Raw genomic sequence first — 22836 nt, forward strand, 5'->3', positions numbered from 1 at the left:
GCGCAGCCTTTGTGACGCATCGCGCAGCCTTTGTGACGCAACGCGCAGTCTCTGGCGTCGCACCGCGCGTCTCCTGCAGCCCCGCCCAGGGCCGCGCAGGCGTACCTCGCGCCGACTCGCAGTCCCAGCCGCAGCCGCGCCGTTACGGCGAGGGCCCCGCCCGCCTGCTAGAGTCTGTGCCAGTACCCCCGTCCGGTGACATGCTGCAAAAACCGAGGAGCCGGGGCCGCTCTAGCGCCCAGGACGAGAGGGACAGAGACAGGAGGCGCGACGGAGACACCCGAGCCTCCAGAGGCGGCGTCGCCGACGAGGCCCCGAGCACGTCCCGCGGGCCGGGCGGCTCGCAGGAGGCCCTGGGCACCTCGTCTCAGGGCGCCCGCCAGGCCCGGGCCGCCCCCACCGTGGGGCCCAGGACCCAGAAGCAGCTGGAGCTCAAGGTGGCCGAACTGGTGCAGTTCTTGCTGATTAAGGACCAGAAGAAGATTCCCATCAAGCGGACAGACATACTGAAGCACGTCATTGGAGACTACAAGGACATCTTCCTGGACCTTCTCAAATTGGCTAACGAGCGCCTCCAGTACGTCTTTGGGTACAAGCTGGTGGAACTTGAACCCAAGAGCAACAGCTACATCCTGATCAACACCCTGGAACCCGTGGAGGAGGATGCCGAGGTGAGAGGTGATCAAGGGACGCCCACCACTGGCCTGCTGATGATTGTTTTAGGGCTCATCTTTATGAAGGGCAACACCATCAAAGAGACTGAAGTCTGGGACTTTCTGCGGCGGTTAGGGGTGTACCCCACCAAGAAGCATTTAGTATTTGGAGACCCAAAGAAACTCATTACTGAAGACTTTGTGCGACAGCGTTATCTGGAGTACCGGCGGATACCCCACACCGACCCTGTAGACTACGAATTCCAGTGGGGCCCCCGAACCAACCTGGAAACGAGCAAAATGAAAGTTCTTAAATTTGTGGCCAAAGTCCATAATCAAGACCCCAAGGACTGGCCGGCGCAGTACTGTGAGGCTTTGGCAGATGAGGAGAAGCGGGCCAGACCTGAGGCTAGTGGCCCAGCCCCAGCCCCATCCTCTTGAAATCTGAAAAGGATTCAGAGGAACTCCTGGGACAAGGGTCTGAGACCCAAAAAGCACAATGCTCCACGGGTAGGGGAAGGGGGACCCAGGGAGCATATTTTCTAAATGTGTGTAGCTTTAAGACGTGTTTGCAAAGCTTTGTTCTTTTAATATTGTGGTGTTATTCGGTTCCAAGTTTTCATTTACAAACAGATTAGAGGAGCTTTTACTTTTACTTTTTTTGCTATAAAAATTTGCTAGCTTAGTAAACTAATTGGAAAACTGTGATCTGGAACCGTTTGTGCAAGAAGGAACACATAAGTAAATGTTTTGGTACAAAGAAATAAAAGCAAAGTAGCTATTACCTGGTTTCTTAACTGAGTTTGTAAAGAAAAATAAAAGTCTTCATAAAAATTAAGAATAAAAATGTAATTGTCTATATCCTTATTACCTTAACTATTTTATTTTTCTATATTTCCTGTGTAAACATTATGCATGGTTCCAAGTAATGAACGTAATGTATTTTCTCCAGATAACAATTTTCAATATTCATAATTATTATTCAGCTCTGTTGCTGACTGATTAGTTCCATTTAGTTTTTTCATTTTTCTTTTTACTACTATAGTTGTAATAAATACCATTTTTGAAGCAGTTAAGCATTGTGTTTTAAATTGTGGGTTATGAGAAAATTTCATGACTTAAAAGCAGCCTCTTTAAAAAAAGTTTTCCCAAAGATTATTAAGGTAAATGTTTTGTAAAAGTTGTTTTGCTTGTGTGTATGTGTGCCTGTCTATACATACACACAAGAGGATTCCTTCCAATCAAGTGGACAGAAATAAATATATGTCTGGGAATCAGACTGAGTTCAGATCCTAGCTCCACTGTAACTCCTATAGGAATTTAGGTAGGTCCCTTAGCTTGTATACAGACATTTCCTGACCTGTAAAGTGGGCTGCTTGTGCCTATATTTTGTGTGCCAGTGTGATAATTAGATATGGCAGTTTATGTAAAGTTGTTGGCATTGTCCTTGGTGTGGAGGATTTTAGTTGTTAATTTGTTCTTTAAAAATTTTTTTAGGTTTGTTTTTATTCTCCTTTGGAGTTGCTACTTTTTTTTTTTTTTAATTTTTCTTTTCTTTAATTTTCTTGTTCTAAATTATTCCTAGAAGAAAAATTACTGGTTCAAAAGTTATGACTATATTCTTTTAGTCTGACTCCATTGTGTAGTTTTATGAGAAAATCTGGTAGAGTAGGAAAGTTAGGTAGAAGAGCTTTGAGAGAGCATCGTAATATAGTGAAGTGTATGGATTTTGGAGTTGCCAAACTCAATTTGAATATGGCTCAAATTTGAATATGCTAATTTGTCATGCATGGTGATTTAGAAGTAGGTTTTAAGGTCTTTGAATCTCAGTTACTTTATCTGTAAAATGGGGAAAATAGTAACTATATCATAGTTGTTTTATGGATTAAATGAGCCAGAAGAAAAGTGTTCATGGTCTCATGTATTCCTGCATAACATGTAGCAAATGCTATTTGTAGAGTTCAATATGTATTTTATTCAGTGAGTGAAAGGGTGGAGAACCTGTGGCCTGAAGGCCACATGTGGCCCTTCAAATCCCCAAGTGCAGAGTCCCTGGACCAATCCAAACCTAACAGAACAAATGTGTTTATTAAAAGGATTTGTTCTGTAAAACTTGGATTCAGTCAAAAGGCAGCACTCAAGGATCCAGAAGGCCACAAGTGGCCCTGAGGCTACAGGTATGGAATTTGCATTTATTTCATCAGTGGACTATAGTTGGCCTTAGAGAAATGCCTTAAAGGCATTATTTTCATGGGCCGCATTTTATTTCTGTGTATACATATCTCCTACCTACTGGTTCCGTTACCTCACTGACTGCTCTCTCCTTTTGTGCTCTAATACTTGGGATTTTTACCTGTTTGGTGAAAATTATTACCCAGCACCTATTGCCAGCTATAGCTCAGGCAAACATACTCCTACGCTTTTCTCACTATGTATATAAGTGGGATTATATGGTATCCTTTTGCAACTTGCTGTTTCAGTCACCATTATGTTTTTCAGATTTAGCCATGTAGATACATACAAAATCTGATTTATTTGTTTTGATTGTAATTCCACGGGCCTTCGTTTAACTATTTCCTAATGATGGGGTGGCCTTGTTGAAATAACAGGAAAATATCTGATCCTATAATTTTCTAATAATACCTAAAGATCAATCTTGAACCCTCCCTACTCTTTGCCATTTCTCTCCCTAGCTAGCAGGCACCCTGCAGAGACTCTGTTGTCACAAAGGAAATGTAAATCTTTCTCTTTACATTCACTGGCTCAAAGTTTTTAGAATCTGTTTCTATAGCTGAAAGGAGTTCCTGAGAAGCTCCTGCACGGACACCTGGGGGTAAACTCCAGGTCTTCCCATTCTTGCCCAAAACTGTATTTCAGTGACACAACCAACATTTCCCTGTGATAAGGCTGACTACATCTCAGAGATAACCAAGTCTCCCGCAACAGAAGAAACAAAGATCTTACAGCTACCTGCTAACTCTACAACAATTAATATTTTTCTCTTTGTCCCCATAAAAGCAGCAACACATGTGGCCTTGCTGCTAGCATCTTCCTTCTTCCCTTTCTTTGGGATACCACACTGTCTCCCTGCTGTCTGTCTTCCCTAGCCCCTTTCTCTCTCATTCTCTCTGTCCTTCTAAAGGATAAAAATTAATTTTTTTTTACTTTCTTATGCCTTACTCTCTGTGTGAGAAATCTTTCTCCACCTGTGCTGGAGCATCTACCAGGCTTTCCATCCTAACACCTAATGGCTAGACAGTTCAGTTCTTTCCAGTTCTTTGCTATTTGCAGGCAGTGTACAAGGACTTCCTTAGGCACATGTGTTGAGAGTTCCTCCAGCCAGAAACAAACAGAGCAATCCAGGGGTCTTGCCAAATTGCTCTTGAGCTTGTGTCAACTTACGCTTCCAGCAACATTTTATGTAGGTTGGTGTTTTTGTTTGGTGAGTTTTTTGGCCAATTCTCCCACCCCTTGTGGACACTTGTCCTTTTCAGTATCTTTTTTTTTCTCTTGCATTAAAAAAACCGAAGTGTGGAAACATCAAATTTAATTTCAAAAAAAGAATCAGAAACTGTAATAATAGAGCAAACCAACTACTGAAAAAAAGTCTGCATCTTGGTGATCACATTTTTCAGCCATTATGGTGGGTAGGTAGTAATAATTTATTATGATGTTAACTTGCACCTTTTGGTGACTAGTGTGAGGTTAAGCATTTTCCTGTCTTTTGCACTCACTTCCTTATTTTTGAACCATGTTAACGGAAAAAATCCAAACTCTGTAAAATAATTTTAAAGAGATTTATTCTGAGCCAAATTTGAGGACCATGACCGGGAGCCACTGCCAGAGGCCTTGGGCAAGTGGACTCGCTGTGGCTGGGTTACAGTTTGGTTTTTATACATTTTAGAGACAAGGGTTATGGGTAAAGCCATCAATCAATGTGTGGGAGGTATACATTGGTTTGGCCCAAAAAGGAGGGCCATCTCGAAGCGGGGGCTTACAGGTTATAGGTGGGTTTAAAGATTCTTTAGATTGTAATTGGCTAAAGACATGAAGCTTTGTCTAAAGAGGTGGAATGTTTTAACATAAACTGTTTACCAGAGGTAAGCCACCATTTGTTGCAAATAGAAGGCCTGCAGGTTTGTCTTGCATACCCTCAGGCCTATTAATGGGTTACAAAGGAAGTCTCCAAGAAGGGAGGGGGGCATGATAAGGCCTGTCTGACCTCCCTCCTCCTGGCAGGCAACTTTGCCCTTGAATATTCCTCTGGCCACGAGGGGGTCCATTCAGTCAGCCGGTAGGGGTTGAGGATTTTAGTTCACAACCATCAGGCTTCACATTTGTTAGACCTTTTTCATTTTTTATATGGTCTGCATATTAATCCACTGTGTATGGTAATCTAGTGCAAATACTTGCCTCCAGATTTTCATTTTCCACATTTTCACTTTTTATTTTTAGTCAGCAGATGATTTGATTTTAATGTCTCACAATCATCAATGTATAAAGGGATATTTTTTGGTATAGTGCTTTAAAAAATTCTCTCTAATCCTTGTATTGATGATATTTTCCAATTTTCTTCTGTATTCAAAGTTTTGATCTTTATGATTTTGATCTATTTTTGTGTATGGTATGTTGTTATTTTTCCTGTATGGATAGCGTGGCACCAATTTTTTTCATAGTTTATTCTTTCCAAACTGATTTATAACACCCTCTGTGTTACACAGCAGTGCCTCATATATAAATACATGACCAGGACTGAATTAGTTTATTTGCTATCCATTTGCCAATACCATACTATTATAATTCTGCAGCATCATAATATCAGTTTTTCTTCTTCTTTTTCAATTCTTATACCATTTGTTTTAGTTTTGTATTTTTTGCATTGGCTGGAAATGCAATACATTATTGAAAAGAAGTAGTTACAACAGCCCTCAATGATGTTTCTGATTCCTTATTCTTGATTTTAAAAGGAATAATTTTTAAAGTTTTGCCATCAGTTGTCATGTTTGCTATTAGTTTTTTCCCCATAAACACCTTTTATTGAGTTATTTAACTTTCCTTTTATTTCTACCTTGCTTAGAGATGTTTATAGAAATGGAATTTGTCATATATTCTTTATTCATCTGCCAATATGGTTAATTATTTTAACCCTGTAAATTTGGCATCTGGGAGTATAGTTTGCTATAATAACACTAATTCTTATGATGTACAGAATGCAACCATTCTTGCATTTCTGGGACAAATGTTTCTGATTGATGAATTTTTAAAAAATACATGTGTAGCTCAAAATTTATAATTTTTGTATTTTTTGACCTAAGGTGTGGGTAATTTTCTGTAATTTTCCTATATTATATTATCATTATTTGGCTTTAAGGTTATCCTAATTTATTTATTTAGAAATAATCTCAAACATACATAAAAGTTGCAAGCACAGTGCAAAGAATTTTGTTCCCTGAACTATTTGAGTTCATTTAGTTATGTTTCTTTAGTCACCCTTTGGGCTGCAGACAGTTCCTCAGTTTTTCCTTGAACTTCATAATCTTAACACTTGAAGAATAAAGGCCTATGTTTTTGTTTTTGTTTTAGTTTTTAAACATCAGCTGGGGTTTGTCTGCTGTTTCTTCATGATCAAATCTGAATTATGCTTCTTTGGCAGTAATATCACAGAAGCATTGCTGTTATTCTTTTTGGATCCTATCAGGTAGCACAAAATTTCAATTTGTCTTGTTATTTTATAACTTTGATCACTTTGGTTAAGGGTTTTTTTTGCCATACCTCTCTACTGTCAACTTTTCTCCCTTATAATAAGTGAATAACTTGCATGGAGATACTTTGAGACTTAGTAAAGATCCATGAGTCATAATCTTTTATTATCATTATATATTTTGATATTCAAATTGTCCCTGATTTAGCCCTTTAAAGCTGGCTTTTGTGTCTTTAACATGCCCCCATAATTTTTTGAGCACTTCTTCACTTTGTGGAACAAAAAGATCATTCAGCCTTATCTCGAACTCTCCCTGGCCCAGACCTGGAATTGATCATTTCTCTAAAGCTGAGGTCCCCCTTCCCTTCCCCCACACCCTGGCCACAATGATACTTCTCAGTAGAACGAGCAAACCTGGGAACCTGTTTCTGAATTCCATTCTCCACCACAAAGGAGCTAGAGTTCTTTGGAGCAGGGTCCCCAGCTTTTTTGGCACAGTGGACAGGTTTTCATGGAGGCGGAGCTCAGGTGATGATGCAAGGGACAGGGAGTGGTGGCAGTAAGTACAAATGAAGCTCACTGCGGGTAGTAGGAATGTCTGTCCTTGTTAGAAAGGTATTGAGAGTTTCTTCTTGAGTCACTTTTGTTAATTTGTGTGTTTCTATCAGAGATAAAGCTGGATACCAGTTAAAGTGGTAAGGACAGATTTTAATTAGTAATATATACTATTATAATAGGCAAAATAGTCCAGCATGAACTGAACTCAACTTAGATTTGCACAGAGGTGACTGGGCATTTTTAAGAAAGAATGAGGAAGTAGGAGGGAGGGTGAGTGGGGCGGTGGTTAGTAGAGTCAGAGAAGTGAAATATTACAAAAAGTGGGAAGCAGGATTGTTCCATGTGAAAGCTATCTGGGTTTGTTGACTGGTGCTTATCAAAGTTAGGCTCCTGCCCTCCCACAGAGCCTGGGACACGGGATGTCACTTGCGGTGTTAGCTGGAACAAGCAGTGAAGTCTCAGCAGCCTTGAGTGTTCTCAGGCAGGCACTTTCAGAGGAGCCAGGGTCATCCTGGGGATGTGGCCTGGAGCTGTTAGACACTGTGTTAATATTTCAGTCAAGTTTTTATAGGCCAAAGTTGAAGCCTTGTTGAGAAGCGGGATCAGTGGAACCTGGCTAGAATTTGGTCGAAGAGGGAATCTTTGCCATTTGTTAGAATTTATCCATTTTATCTCTAGATCATCTCATTTGTTTGCATACAGTTTTTCACAATATTCTCTTAGAATCCTCTTCATTTCTGTAAGGTCAATGTTTATGTCTTTACTTTCATTTCAGATTTTAGTTATTTGTGTCTCCTCTTTTTCGCTTAGCCTAGCTAAAGGTTTGTCAGTTTCGTTGATATTTTCAAATGACCAACTTTTGGTTTTGTTGATTATCTCTGTTGTTTTTCACCCTGTGTTTCAATTAACTATGTTCTAGCCTCTGTTATTTTTGTCCTTCTGCTGGCTTTAGTTTTCATTTACTGTTAGTTCTTTAGTTCCTTATGTTGTAAAGTTAGATTCTTGACTTGAGATCATCCTTCTCCTTTAATGTAGGCATTTACAGCTGAAAATTGCCCTCTGAGCACTGCTTTTGCTGGATCCTGTAAGTTTTGGTGTTGTATATTCATTTTCATTTGTCTCAAAGTTTTTCCTGATTTCCTTAGCGACTTCCTCTTCCATCCATTTGTTGTTTAGGATTGTTTTATTTCCATGTATTTAGTCTACTTCTAGTTTTCCTTCTCTTTTTAATTTCCAGTCTACTTTGTATTAATTCACTTTCATCAGGGAAGTTACTTTGTATAATTTTAATCCTTTAAAATTTATGGAGAATTATTTTCCAACATATGGTCCATGGTCTATCCTGGATAATAATCCATTTGCACTTGACAGGAAGGTAATTTTTTTTATTATTTTTAGAGACAGGATCTCATTCTTGCTCAGGCTGGTCTTGAACTCCTCAGCTCAAGCCATTCTCCTATCTCAGCCTCCCACAGTGCTAGGATGACAGGCATGAGCCACCTCACCCAACCAACAAGAATGTGTTCTGCTGAGGTTGTTGGAATATTCTGTGTGTGTCTATTAGATACAGCATTGAGGTCCTTTTTTCCTTATTTGTATTCTACTTAGATTTTTTTTTCCGTTATCATAAAGATTATTAAAGTGTCCAATACTAGAGTGCAGTGATGTAATCATAGCTCACTATAACCTTGAATTCCTGGGCTGAAGTGATCCTCCCGAGTAGCTGGGACTACAGGCACACCCCACCACGCCCTACTACTATACTGTGTGGAGACGGGGCTCTCACTTTGTTGCCCAGGCTGGTCTTAAACTCCTGGCCTCAAGTGATCCTCCCTTGTTGGCCTCCCAAAGGAGCTGGGATTTACAGATGTGAGCCACCACACCCAGCCAAACTGTTTTCAGTAGTTGAGTTTTGGGTAGTTACATTGGCATCGTTATTTTGAGACTATTGTGTATGTATTGTGGAAATAAATGCAATAGATAATTATATTGAGAAATAAAGTTTTGGGCATGGCTGAAAGGAGATACAGATGTAAAATTTATGTGGTTGAGTTAAAAATATGGTAGTTTTGATTTTAAATCAGAAATATCATTATGCACTTATGATAGGTCTAATAACTGAAAAGATTGAAAACAATGGTCCTCCAGGTAGCAAAGAGCATCTCTAGCACAAAAAGTATGGTATCTAAATACCATTCTCATTGAAAGGAACCTACACTTACTGGAGAAATGGCTGATTTCTTGGGCAGAAAATGTGTAAGAAGACCCTAGAGCGTCTTTTTTTTTTTTTTTTTGAGACAGAGTCTCACTCTTGCCTGGGCTAGAGTGCCATGGCGTCGGCCTAGCTCACAGCAACCTCCAACTCCTGGGCTCAAGCAATCCTCCTGCCTCAGCCTCGCGGGTAGCTGGGACTACAGGCATGTGCCACCATGCCCGGCTAATGTTTTATATATATTTTTAGTTGGCCAATTAATTTCTATTTTTAGTAGAGATGGGGTCTCACTCTTGCTCAGGCTGGTCTAGAACTCCTGAGCTCAAACAATCCACCTACCTCTGCCTCCCAGAGTGCTAGGATTACAGACGTGACCCACCGCGCCCGGCTGGGAGCGTCTTGTCATACCAGAAAGCAAGAAAGCTATCAAAGTCTACTGGAGTTGTGCTGCGAGCACCCAGGTGTCAACTTGAGTAGATCCTTTGGCTAATGATGCCAGTTATTGAAACATCAAATGTTTTAAGTCCGTGGTTCACAATGACTCACACTCCTTCCCCCAAACAAATAAAAGAGTAGTACCTCATTAGTTAACTTTGGAGGATGCTAGGGAACCAACTTTTTAAAAATAAACATATGTCAAAGATCATATTTAACTCATGATTTAATGAGGGAACCAGTAAGATGTTATAAGCAGTTTAAAGGAAAATTCAAACACTGCACACACAAGCAATAAAGAATGCTGAAATAAACTTACAAATAGATGTAAAAGTGGTCAATATCCATGGGACAATAATCAATTACATTCCATTTGACAAAATTCATTTATATTTGTATTGTCAAGAATCATTTGCACTACTCTCAGTTTTCTACAACTTGCAAAATTTTAAAATGGCCATAAAGAGGTAGGGCAGGGGTGGCTCATGCCTGTAATCCCAATGCTTTGAGGGGAGCAGAGGCTGAGGCTGGAGAATCTCATGAGGTAAGACATTCCAGGCCAGCCTGGACAACATAGCAAGACCCCCTCTCTATGGAAAAAATTTCAAAGAAAATTAGTTGGGTGTGGTGACGTGCACCTCTAGTCCCAGCTACTCAGAAAACTGAAGCAGGAGGACAACATGAGCCCATTAGTTCGAGGCTGCAGTGAGCTATGATCCCACCACTGCTCTCCAGTCTGGGCTACAGAGCAAGACCCTGTCTCAAAATTTAACAAAAAAACCCCATAAAGACAATGAAAGGCACAAATCAAGGATATGCAGATATGCAGTAATTTATTTGTTGTTCATTTTTAAGTCTTTAACAAGTTTTCCTGACAGTCTCCCCCTTCTTGAACATATTAAAGATTACTCTCACTCACAAAAAAAGGTCTTGTTATATTAGATTTGGGCAGATTATTTACATAGGTGTAGCAAGAGCATTAGATAACCACATAGGTCTCCTTGAGTTTATTTTGCAAATCTAGTACCATGTGAACTTACTATTTACTCTGGAAAAGGAACAGAAAGAGTCAAATATATGCTTTTCCTATATGAACTACACCTCAGGGTAGCAAAACAGTTGAGGGAAAATCTCTGTCTATATATATATATTCCTGTTAATAAACAAAGAAAATACACATCTGTGATCCTACCACCCTGGAAGGCTGAGGCAGGAGGATTTCTTGAGGCCAAGAGTTCAAGACCAGCCTGGGCAAGAGCCAGACCCTATCTATACAAAAAATAGAAAAATTAGCCAGGTGTGGTGGGTGGCACATGCCTGTAGTCCCAGTTACGCAGGAGGCTGAGGCAGTAGGATCCCTTGAGCCCAGGAGTTTGTGGTTGCAGTGAGCTGTGATGACGCTACTACACTCTAGCCTGAGTGACAGAGCAAGACTCTGTCTCAAAACAAACAAAAAAACAAAGAAAATGATGGAGTTAGACTAGCACTATTTTGGAAACTCTAATAAATTAATGAATCTAAGCAATTGTCAGAAATGGTTGCCAAAATCACAAAAAGAGACAATAATTGCCTGTTATTAGTCTGAATATAGTCAAACCTCTAGATCTAACTACCAAATTACAAGAAATACAGAGGCTAGAGAAACATGAAATGACAGAAGGCTACAATCAGAAAGTTTAGGCTATGGGAAACTCGATAGGACAAATGAACTGGTTTCTTCATCAAATTTCAAGGAAAAAAAAAAAAAACAGGGGGAAGAAACCCACAGCATAGACCAAGAGCTATCCAGCGGTGCTCTATGGCATTTCTTTGTATCCTGTGTGGCCTAATTCAAAGTGTGAAAAAAATTGAAACAATTGGAGAAATGTGAACTCTGAATATTTGATATTAATGAATTTTTATTATAATAGATGTGATCATAGTATTTTGGTTATGTTTTCAGAGAGTAACTTAATTACTTTAGAAATACACACTGAAGTATTTCAGGATAAAATTATATGATGTCTGACATTTGCTGCAAAATACTCAGGAGGGGAGGGGCTATAAATGAAACACAGTTGCCCACGAGTGGATTAATTACTGAGATTGGGTGGTGGGTACATGGAGCTTTATTATCCTGCTGTCTCTGGTTTTACATGCATGTGTAAGGAATTTTCTGTAATAAAAATTAAAAGAAATAACTTAAAGGCATTTTAATAAGTATACTTCTTTCACTTGATTTTCTTTAATAATTTATAACTTGTTACTGTTGAGAGTATACAAATGCATGATTGTTTTAAGTTTAGCTTCTTAAATATTTTATTGTAATAGATTTCAAAGAAAATCATGGTAGCTTGCTATGGCTTTTTACAGATTTTACTTTTTTTTATTGAAGATAATATGAATTTGGAATTTTGAGAAATAACCTAACACTTTCCTTTAAAACACATACATGTGTTATCTGTGTAATTATTTGATCAACTGAAAGCTGTTGGAAAGCTAATTCAATTTTCCTTTAAGCCTCTCCAAGTGAATAATCAATTTTTTGTTTGGTTTGTTTCCAGATAACCTTTTTTATGCTGCTTTCTGCAGTGTGTGTGATGCTGAATTTGGCTGGTTCAATCCTCTCCTGTCAGAATGCTCAGCTAGTCAACTCCCTAGAAGGCTGCCAGTTGGTGAGTAATGAAATGCAAACCTTTTCATAAAGGTCATAGGCTTTGATTTTGCACGAGACCAATTTAAAAATTAATTTTATTATATTCTTGGGCTCTCGTGTGAACTTTCAACTAATTGTGATGTTTTCTAGATGTTTAAGGAATTTAGGTTAAGTTGATTCATTTCTAGAAATTCATTCAATTAAAACTTGTTCTACTTGTAAGTCAGAAATAGTGTATTTTTAAGGATCACTGTGTAGTGTATTTTAGAATAAATGTATTTAGTTACTATTAAATTTTAGCATTTGTTGCATTGCTTCTTATTTGCATTGAATTTTTAAAAATCAATTTAGTAAGTCAAGTTTAAATGCTAATACACATATACGCTTGATAATGAGTACATCAAAACAATATGGTTTTCATTTTTCAATTAAAAAGAATTTTCTTTTGAATCTAGAAAAATTGTAGATAGCATGCTGCTGTGTACATTGTAGAGGATCAATAAATGGGTTGTTGGATAGAACTATTATTTTAGGATAACTTAGCTCATGGTACTACAGTACATTTGTCTGGCTGGTACAGAAATTGAAGTGGGTATGGTTGCATTCAGGTAGGATGTACTTAGACTCCTGACAGGACGGTGACTCCTGGGTGTGGGGACATTGGCATTTGTTTCTTTATCTTGAAGACAACACCAGGCTACCTTTCAGGGCCATGTTCCTCCATAGCTACCAATCTGTTTGCTCTGCCTGTGGCTGTCATTCTGAGAAGTCGGTACTGAATGACTAGAAGTTTCTCTGCAGCGGGGCCATTCCTACTCGTCTTCAGGCCATGTTGTTTGAATTCACGGGCAGCTGTGGGAAGCCTGCTGCTCCCTGCGTTCTTATCTACAAAGGCCAGCAGGACTTTGTAAGTTGGCACAGTTTCAATGCTGAAGCACCTACTGAGTTACAGAAAGTAATTTTCAGAGCTTAATCTTGTTATTTTCCATTGAATAAGGCCTGAGCACATCGATCAGATCCCATCCCCATCTGGCGTGCACAGAAGTATCCTCAGTATGGCGTAGTCCTCTCCATGGTTACCAAGAATTAGCACAACCTGGATCTCCGTCTCTATCACAAAGACTTCCCATCTTGTATCCGTAACTTGGTCAGGCTCTTTAATCCTAAATACTAGGTGCCACGAATATGGTAAAATCTGGCAACCCACAAGAGATTGGCCGTTTTTTTTCTCACGCCCCCATTTTCCAAAACAGAGCCCTTTGTGGGGGAGACAGAGTGATTGGGGTGAGGTGAAGCAACAGTGCCTAGAGGTCCAGACCAAAAAGAAAGCCCATGCATGGTGCCCATTCTTGAAGGGCTGAGCCCTCTGGTTCTTAATCTCAGAGTGAGTGCTGTGGCGTCAGCCTAGCTCACAGCAACCTCAAACTCCTGGGCTCAAGCAATCCTGCTGCCTCAGCCTCCCGAGTAGCTGGGACTACAGGCATGCGCCACCATGCCTGGCTAATTTTATATATATATATGTTAGTTGACCAATTAATTTCTTTCTATTTATAGTAAAGACGGGGTCTCGCTCTTGCTCAGGTTGGTTTCGAACTCCTGACCTTGAGCAATCTGCCCACCTCGGCCTCCCAGAGTGCTAGGATTATAGGCGTGAGCCACTGCACCCAGCTTAAAACCTATTTTTATAACTGGTAGGACATGTTCTATTCCCTACCCCATCCCAGAGTTTTTAATCTACTTCTTAAAAATACTCTAGCCTAGTCTTAATTGTGAGCTTTGATTTTTTTAAAAAAGACTTATAAGGAATGGATTTGAGATTTGAATTAGAATTGTATTAAATTTATAGATTACCTTGAGGGAAAATGGACACCTAAACAATACTATGTCTTCCCATTCAAGAACATAGTGTTTGCTTTGGTTTATCCAAATGTTTTCCAACTTCTTCACTCCAGTTTTTGTTTTATTTTACAGTACCTAGTACATCTCCATATGTGTTTGCAGTGTTTACCTCTGTTTCCTCTACATAATTTAAAATTAACTAGTGTTCTCACCATAAAAAGGACATATAAACAAAAGTAAATATTTTATTCCAGACTTCTAACAGAAGTAACCACTTTTAATAGAGTTTTTTAAAAAATTATTTTTTTGCCTTCCCAGTCATTGTCTATGCATATTTTTGTGTATGTATCATTTTTTACACATAGGGGTCGATTTTACACACTGCCACAGTGCTTTTGTCAGTCAGCCATTTAGCTTGGTGACATTTCCGTATCAGCACTTGGAGATCTTCTTTTAAATAGAGAACAGCAGAGAATTCCACTGGATGGATGGATGTGTGATCATTTATTTAACCATCCCTCAATGAAGGATAGGTTAGAGAGGTTTCTAATCTTTTGCTAAAGCGAACATGGCAAAGAATATTACCCTTTGTGCACATTTGTTACTCAACAGTTACTGAGTGGCTTTGCTGCTGCTTGGGGGACTGGTCTTAGCACTAGGGTCTGGTAGTGAACAAGACAGGAATGCAAGCAGACCTAGAGGAAATTACTAAGAGTGTCCTTGCAGTTGAAACATATGAGTGTACTTTAAATTTAGAATATTGTTCCTAAGTTGCTCTCTAAAAACAAGGCACCATTATACATTTTGACAACAATATATGGTGGTGTCTGATTATACACTTTTGTGTGTTGTCAGAAATTTTTTTATCTTTGCCAATCTGATAAAAATGTAAGACTTTATTATGTAATTTTCATTTCTTTAACTAAACTTGAAATTGAGCATCTTTACATTTGTTTATAAGTTACTTATATTTCTTTACCTGTTGACTGCCATTCATGTTTGTTGTCCATTTTAATAGTATGTTACTTTTTATAATTCATATATACATACATACACTTCCTTATGTTAAAGAAGCTGGCCAGTGTTATATGTTTTGTAAATATATATTTCTTTGTAGTTTGTTATTCATCTTTTGACTTTTTTAATGGCATTCTTTCTGTGTAAACATTTTAGGTACTCAAATTGGTTTTATTCATTTACACATTTTTACCTGTATGGTTTCTGGGTTATGTGTTTTACCTAGAAAAGCCTTATCCACTCCAATATTATAAATAATTTTCCTACCTTTCCCTTAGTATTTAAGAGTTTTAATTTTTAATATTTATCTGTCTTATAGATCTGGAATTTTTCTTGTTATAAATATCATTACACTTGTATTGTTGTTTAAAATATATATTGAACCTTCCGTATTTCAGGTTTAGTACTAGATATTTTAAATATTTTTTTGCTTTGGTATGTACATATTTTAATTATCATTTTATAATGAAAAGGCTACTAGAAGTACATAAGACTTCTAGTAATTTTTTATGCAGTTGAATGTACACTTGAATCTTTGATCCCATACTTTGTCAGAAGAAATAATTATAATATCTTCTGATTTCCATCTTGTTTTGGTGTTCTGTCTAGCTGCTTTGGCTAAAACTGTTAAAATAACATTAGATAATGGTGTTTCATGCTCCACTTCTTGTTCTCGAATTTAATTAGAAGCTCTTAATGATCCGCTGCCAAGCACAATGCTGAGAGGGGGTTTCTGTTAGCAAATGTCACCATTTGCTGAGCTTCACAGAAGGACACGGGACAGGAAACACAGCAGGGACCACATCTTCACATCACTGGGAGGCCCTGAAGCTTCATGGGCACCATCACCCGTGTGGGCTCTGTACTGCTCTCAAGAGAAGACTCAGCGAGAAATCACAGCTCAGTTTTCCAAGTTGTTTTTAAGACACTTTTGCCATCACGGAGTGGGGCCTGAGGCCTGTAGGCCACCACCCGCCGCCACGATGCAGGCATGCTCCCACCGCACACGAGGACAACGCAGCCTTCCACGTCCGTCCCCACACTGTAGTGTCCAAGGAAAGGAAGTGATGATGTGAGAAGACAGAACTTTTAGGTCGTTTTTCCAGGCAAACTTGCATCAGCCCAGGCCCAGTGTTACTTCTCCTTTGCTCATATTGAGGACTAACAGGGGCAAAAGGTTGACTAATAATGGTATTTTTTGATAACCTTGTTTTATTCCTGACTCGTATGGCGTTGCTCCTAATGGTTACCATCTAGAAGGCGTCCTCTAACTATGGCCCAAGGGCCACATGCGGGTGTTTTTGCCTGTTAGTTTTATTACTTCAAAATAAGATATGTGCAGTGTGCATAGGAATTTGTTCATAGTTTTTTTAAAACTATAGTCCAGCCATACTTACCCTGACGTGTTAAAAAAAAAAAAAAAACTATACTCCAGCCCTCCAACGTCTGAGGGACAGTGAACTGGCCTCCTGTTTAAAAAGTTTGAGGACCCCTGATCTAAGGTAATGTTTGCTGTTAGCATCTGAGAGATGCCCTTATTAACTTAAGGCATTTCCTTCCATCCTGGCATTCTAAGATTTTTTTTTTTAAATCAAGATGCTTGTAAATTTTATCCTCATCTGTTTAACAACTGTGGAAATGATCATATACCTTTCCTCATTTAGTTTATTAATGTAGTGATTTGTATTAATAGATATCCTAAAGCTGAGTCACTTTGGCATTCTGAAATAGGCCCTCCTTGGTCTTTGTGTTAGTCTGTGTAGCTATAAAGAAGACACCTGAGGTTGGGTAATTTATGAAGAAAAGAGGTTTATTCAGCTCACGGTTCTGCAGGCTGTACAAGAAGCGTGGTGCCAGCATCTGGTCCTGGCGAGGCCTGCGGGGAGCTTCCTATCAAGGCGGGCAAAGAGGGAACAGGAGTGTCATGTGGCGAGAGAAGGAGCAAAGGGCGGGGTTGCCAGCTCTTTCAAACAGCCAGCTCGGCTAGGTGGCTCACGCCTGTAATCCTAGCACTCTGGGAGGCCCACGCGGGCAGATTGTTTGAGGTCAGGAGTTCGAAACCAGCCTGAGCAAGAGCGAGACCCCATCTCTACTATAAATAGAAAGAAATTGATTGGCCAACTAATACATATAGGAAAAATAAATAAATAAGTAAACAGCCAGCTCTTGTGTGAACTAATGAAGCAAGAATTCATTCATTATAGCGGGGAGGGCACCAAGCCATTCACAAGGGATCTGCCCCCAGGACCCAAACACCTCCCACCAGGCCCCACATTCAACACTGGGGATCAGATTTCAGGATGAGATTTGGAGGGGCCAATCATCCAAACCACATCAGTCCTGGTGTTTTTAAGGTATACAGGATGCAGTATTCATTAGCATATTGCTAATATATTTTTTAGGAGTTTTGTACCTAAATTCATAAATGAGGTGACCTAGAGTTTACCTTGAGGTGCTGTCCTTGTCCAGTTTTCACATCAGAATTATGCTTACTTTACAGAGTGAAAGTGAAAGCCTTTGGTTTGACCTAACCCCTGAAGCAGTAGAAATAACCTAGGAATTATCTGAGTTTTTTTAATTTGGGGAAGTTGATTTGACTGCTTTTAACATTTTCCTATGGTTATTATGTCATTTGTGTTTTCTTTCTTTCCTTGGGTAGTTTTTGTTAACATAAGCCTTTCTAACGTTGTCTATTTCATCTGGTTTTTATAAGTCATTTTTATAAAGCTACAGATCTTGTTCTGATTTATTCTCTAGTGGAAAAGATCCAGGTTTAAAAAAAGCTACAGATACTTTTATAATTTAAAAATAAACCTTTTAGCAAATCTTTAGAGATAGAAAGTAGATTAATGGTTAGCCAGGGAAGGGGGCTTGGGAGGAAATGGGGAGTTTGGGGAATGTGTATGGGGTTTATTTTGGGGGGTTATGAAAATGTCCTAATATTTATTGTAGTTCTGCAACTCTATGAATTGCAATTGGTAGTAAACACCAATGAACTGTATACTTTATTATCTATTCATTTGTAGAGTCTTGCTCTGTGTCCCAGGCTAGAGTGTAATGGCCTGTTCATAGCTCATTGCAGCCTTGAACTCCTAGGCTCCAGTGATCCTCCTACCTCAGCCTTCCGAGTAGGTAGAACTATAGGGGCATACCATCATGCCCAGCTAACTTTTAAATTTTTTGTATAGATGAGGGTCTTGCTATGTTGCCCAAGCTGGTCTTGAACTCCTGGCCTCAAGCAATCCTCCCCCTTCAGCCTCAGTGCTGGGATTACAAACATGAACCCCAACACCCACCCTGAACTGTACAATTTAAATCAGTGGATTGTATATAGTATGTGAATTATATCTCAATAAAGCTGTTACAGTTTTTAAAATCTTTTAATTAATTTTTATGTCTTCTCTTACTTCTAATGTTAAATTCTGTTTTCTCTCCACTGACTTAAATTTTATCATAAAGTTCTTTTCCCCCAAAGAATCAGCTTTTAGTTTTATTCAACAAGATTACTCTTTTTTGAGATTTCATTTGACTATGCCTTCATTTTATTAATCCTTTCTACTTTCTTAAGGCATGTTTTATTTGCTGTCCACCTTTTATAGTTGAGTAACAGCAATAATATTGTGTAGGTTTTCCTGTGGATACTACTGGTACACAGTGCTTTCATTGAATTAATTGCAAAGCATTTGTAATTTTCATTTTTGCTTTCCTCATTAACCTAGGCATTATTTAAATGGATGTTCTTAACTTTTTAAATGGCTAGACTTTTTGTTTTTATGCCATCCTTTTACTGTTAGTTTCTAATTGCATTGCATGAGAAACATGTGGCTTCTAATTTCTACTTTTTACAATTCACTAAAGTTTTCTGTAACTTTGTACAGGAATAGTTTTGGGATGTGTTTTGTGGGCTTTTGTTAAAAACAATGAAACATACATTCTCAGTTTGCTGGGATCAAAATGTCTTCAGGTATTGGTGAGTCTGTGTGTGTATCCGCGGAGAGAGAGCTTCTTAAAGTACAAACTCAGTTGTGTGTCTCTCATTGCACACACAGTGCTGTGCAGCGTAGTCCTCGCTGTGGCCTCCAGGTCCCTGCTTTGACCTGGCCCCTCCTGTCCTGCCAGGCACGCTGGGCTTCCAGGGTCTTTCTGACCCAGGCTGGCTGCTGCAGTAGCTGTTCTTCCTCCCAGCCAGTCTGTGGCTGGCTCCTCCCCTCCTCCGGATTCCAGAGTCTGTGGCATGTCCCTGGAAGGGCCTTCCCTCAGCACCCCGTCCAAGAGCCTCCCCACCATTGTTGCTCTCGCCCTCAGCACTCTGTCTCTTTCTCCAAGTGCTGGCATTTCCCCATCATTCCCTACGTGGCAAAGCAGCACGGGGAGAAGGCCACATCTGTGCCGTGCTTTGTCACAGATCCAGGGCCTGGTGCCGCTCCTGGCAGGGAGCGTGTGTGAGTGAATCAGTGAGTGTATCTCAACTGTTCCTTTCCCAAGAGCCTCCTTAGGAAATTAAAAAATCATTTTGGGATTTTTAAGTAAACATGCTATTTCGCTTAATTATTTAAGAAAAGCATTATTAACTTTCAAATGCCCTTTATTTATTTTTTTATTTTTTTTTTCACATCAAAAGAATGAGAACATCAAATGCCCTTTAAAATGACTTATCATGTTTTGTTTAATAGGAGGCTTTAGAGGCATACATTAAAATATGGTGGCATAAGAAATTTGTATAAAAATCTGATTTTTAATGACCTAATTCTTTCACTTCATCCTGCAGAAGTTTTGGGTTTACTGTCATACTTTTCTCAGGGTTTTTGTAAATGAAAGCCTAACAGTGCTTTTCAAATGCAATTCAAAATAGTATAATGCATTACATGGGTCGGTAAGTATCTTGTTTTAGATGAAAAAACAGTTTTCCCTTTCTAACTTTTTTACTTTTTAAATGTGAAATAAAATATTAGTAGATACTCATTGTAAAAGATGCAAACAATACAGATATTAGAATAAAACTGAAAGTTTCTCTCACTCTCTCTCTCTGCCTACCACTTCCTACCACACAGACAATTGCTTTATAATGTATAAGGTCTTTTGTATGGACATACATATTCATGTACGTGTACACATAGCCACCCAAATATACAGTTGTATTTTTCAGCAAATAAGTTTATTCTATTTACATTTGTCTGGGATGTTTTTTCTACTCAGTGGTCTGTTTTAGACATTACCGCGTAAGTATATCTAGAGGGTTCCTTGTTCTTTTAAAGGCAGCAGAGTGTACTTTACCCATGCTGAGAAGTGATTAGACTACCTCCACTGTTTTGTTATCACAGACGTAACCTCAGTGAACGCACATTCTTGTCCTTTTTGCTAAATTTGGATATAGTATTAATTTTATTGTGCAGGTACTAATTTTATTGTAAGGAAAACAAAATCTCCATCACCGTGGTATGGAATGAATTAAAATATTTGTTCTACTTCGTATTGTCGCAGAAACTAGAAATTTAGGTGGAAAATTACATAAAAGGCATATATTTAAGTCATTTTAGTATATGTTCAGACATAAGCTTGAAATGTGCTCTTTAATATTTTTATGTAAAACAAATACTAACTGCTGTGAGATCGTGAGGATGACGGTGATGGTCGCTAACTTTGTTGAGTGCTGCTGTGTTCAAGGCATTGCTCTGAGCATGTTATATGCAGTTGTTCATTTACTCCTGACAGCTGTGCGTAGGAGACAGGCACTATTCTAGCCCCAACTTTACAGGTAGGGAATCTGAGACCCTGGGTGTTGGATAACTCTTCCAGAGTCACGCAACTATCAATAGCAGGTGCTGGCATTCGATTCCAACCTGTGATGTGAGTCACTGGCAAATCTTCACACTATGCTTTTACAGTCTGTCTTAGACTGTTGTATGCTGCTATAACAGAGTACCACAGACTGGGCGATGCACAGGGAATTTGTTTCTTATGGTTCTAGAGGCTGGGAAGTCCAAGATCGATGAGCCAGCATCTGGCTAGGGCCTTTTTGCTGCATCCTCCCATGGCGGAAGGTGGAGGGCAAGAGAGGGTTAGAGGGAGCAAGAGGTCAAACTTGCAACCTCAAGCCCTGTCATAATCGGTATTAATCCATTTGTGAGGCTGGAGCCTTCCTGACCCCAGCACCTCTGTTAGGCCCCACCTTGCAACACTGTCTGCCCTGGGGATTGGGTTTACAACACGTGCTTTATGGGGAATACATTCAAACATAGCACAAAGGCCTTTAACTTTAGAATTATACTAATAATTAAAAGAGAAAGAGGGCATGAGAAGCACCACAGTGGAGGTAAAGAATATATCTTGTTTACCTTTGGTCAATCTGTGAATACATGGGAGAAACTCTCCTGTATAGAGAAGAATGTTAAAGAACCTAAACCAAAAGTTACATGTGCCAAGAAGCAGATGTGAATCTAGTGTGCAGTTTTGTAAGAAGTGTGGGCTCTTCCTTTCTGGCCACATCAAGCATGTAAGTGGGAAAAGTATTTTTCCCTGCAAGCAAACGATAACCCGACTTCTGTTGTGCTTACCCGTGACTACACCAGTGTTTTTCTGACCCTAACTCCTTTTTAATTGGATTCGCCACACTGCAGGGACAGTGTGATATATCCCTGTCAGCTGTGCATCCTTGAAAGCCTGGCTGTCCTGGATCCGGCTGTGCCCATGATCTGCACACTAATCAGATGTGTCTCTAGTCTCTGCCCAGACTTTCTGGTGTGTACCTGTGTCCGCCAGAACAAAAGAGGAGTGGCCCCGGGAGATCTGACACCTGGCCAAGGCTTTTGATAGAAAGCACATTGCTGCCTTCTCCCTTCTTGTCTGTGCCCGTTTCTGGTTGGTCAGCTTGATCGCAGCCTCTCCCTGGTGTGTGATTTCTGGTAGGCGAAGGCTGCAGTGAAGCCCCTTTGCCTAAAGATAATTAGCAAATGACTTTTCATACAACCCAGGGGAACAGGTGATTAAACAAAACACAACAAAAACAAAAATCCAAGCATTTGGTAGCAAGGGAAGAAGGCATGATGTGCTTGGTTTTTATAATTTGCACCATTACCTTTTTCTCAAGTCTGCCTAAGAGATGTGGAAGGGATTTTCATATTATGATTTTGATTTTGATTTTGATTATGATTTTGTTGGGGAGACTATTTCTTCCCTTTGTGTGGCATAAGGATCTGAAGTAGGGGTGCACTGGAGCAGCCTTGTACTGGCTTGGGAGAGTGGCTTATTAAATTATCAGATTTTTTTAAAACAAAAAGTTATATATCTCTAATGGGGGGGGAGGGCATTTATTGAAACCTTAAAATCTGTACCCCCATAATATGCCGAAATAAAAAAAAAAGTTATATATCTCTTTATTGAGATATAAGTCAGGTGCCACACAGCCCTCCCATTTAGAGCGTACAATTCATTGGTTTGTAGCATCTTCACAGATATGTGCAAATGTCATCATAGTCAATTTCACCTCAAAAGGAAACCCTGTTGCTTTACCTTTCACTGTCCTTCCCTTGCCCCAGCCCAAGGCTACCCCTACTCTATTTTCTGTCTTTATAAATTCCCCTAGTCTCACCTTTCAAATGGATGCAATTATATACTATGTGGTCTTTTGTGATGGCTTCTTTCACTTAGCATAATGTTTTCAAGGTTCAAATATTGTAGTGTGTATCAGTACTTCATTCCTTTTTATGTCTGAATAATATTCCATGGTATGGATATACCACATTTTATCAATTCATCCATCCATGGACATTGGGGATGTTACCACTTT

General features: G+C 39.3%; 2 protein-coding genes across 2 annotated transcripts in view; both read left to right on the forward strand.

Annotated features, from left to right (window-relative positions):
- ENTREP2 (endosomal transmembrane epsin interactor 2) overlaps positions 1 to 22836 on the forward strand; it is a 349185-nt gene that overhangs the window by 245218 nt on the left and 81131 nt on the right. The window contains exon 3 of the mRNA XM_012764608.3: positions 12103 to 12213. Coding sequence (XP_012620062.3) covers positions 12103 to 12213 — 111 coding nt within the window. The remainder of the gene's footprint in view (positions 1 to 12102; positions 12214 to 22836) is intronic.
- NSMCE3 (NSE3 component of SMC5/6 complex) lies at positions 37 to 1724 on the forward strand. Its single transcript, XM_012764610.2, has one exon. The coding sequence runs from the start codon at positions 201 to 203 to the stop codon at positions 1092 to 1094; it is 894 nt and encodes a 297-aa protein (XP_012620064.1). The 5' UTR covers positions 37 to 200; the 3' UTR covers positions 1095 to 1724.

This window comes from Microcebus murinus, chromosome 7, assembly GCF_040939455.1.
Source record: "Microcebus murinus isolate Inina chromosome 7, M.murinus_Inina_mat1.0, whole genome shotgun sequence".
In the NCBI taxonomy this organism is placed as follows: Eukaryota; Metazoa; Chordata; class Mammalia; order Primates; family Cheirogaleidae; genus Microcebus; species Microcebus murinus.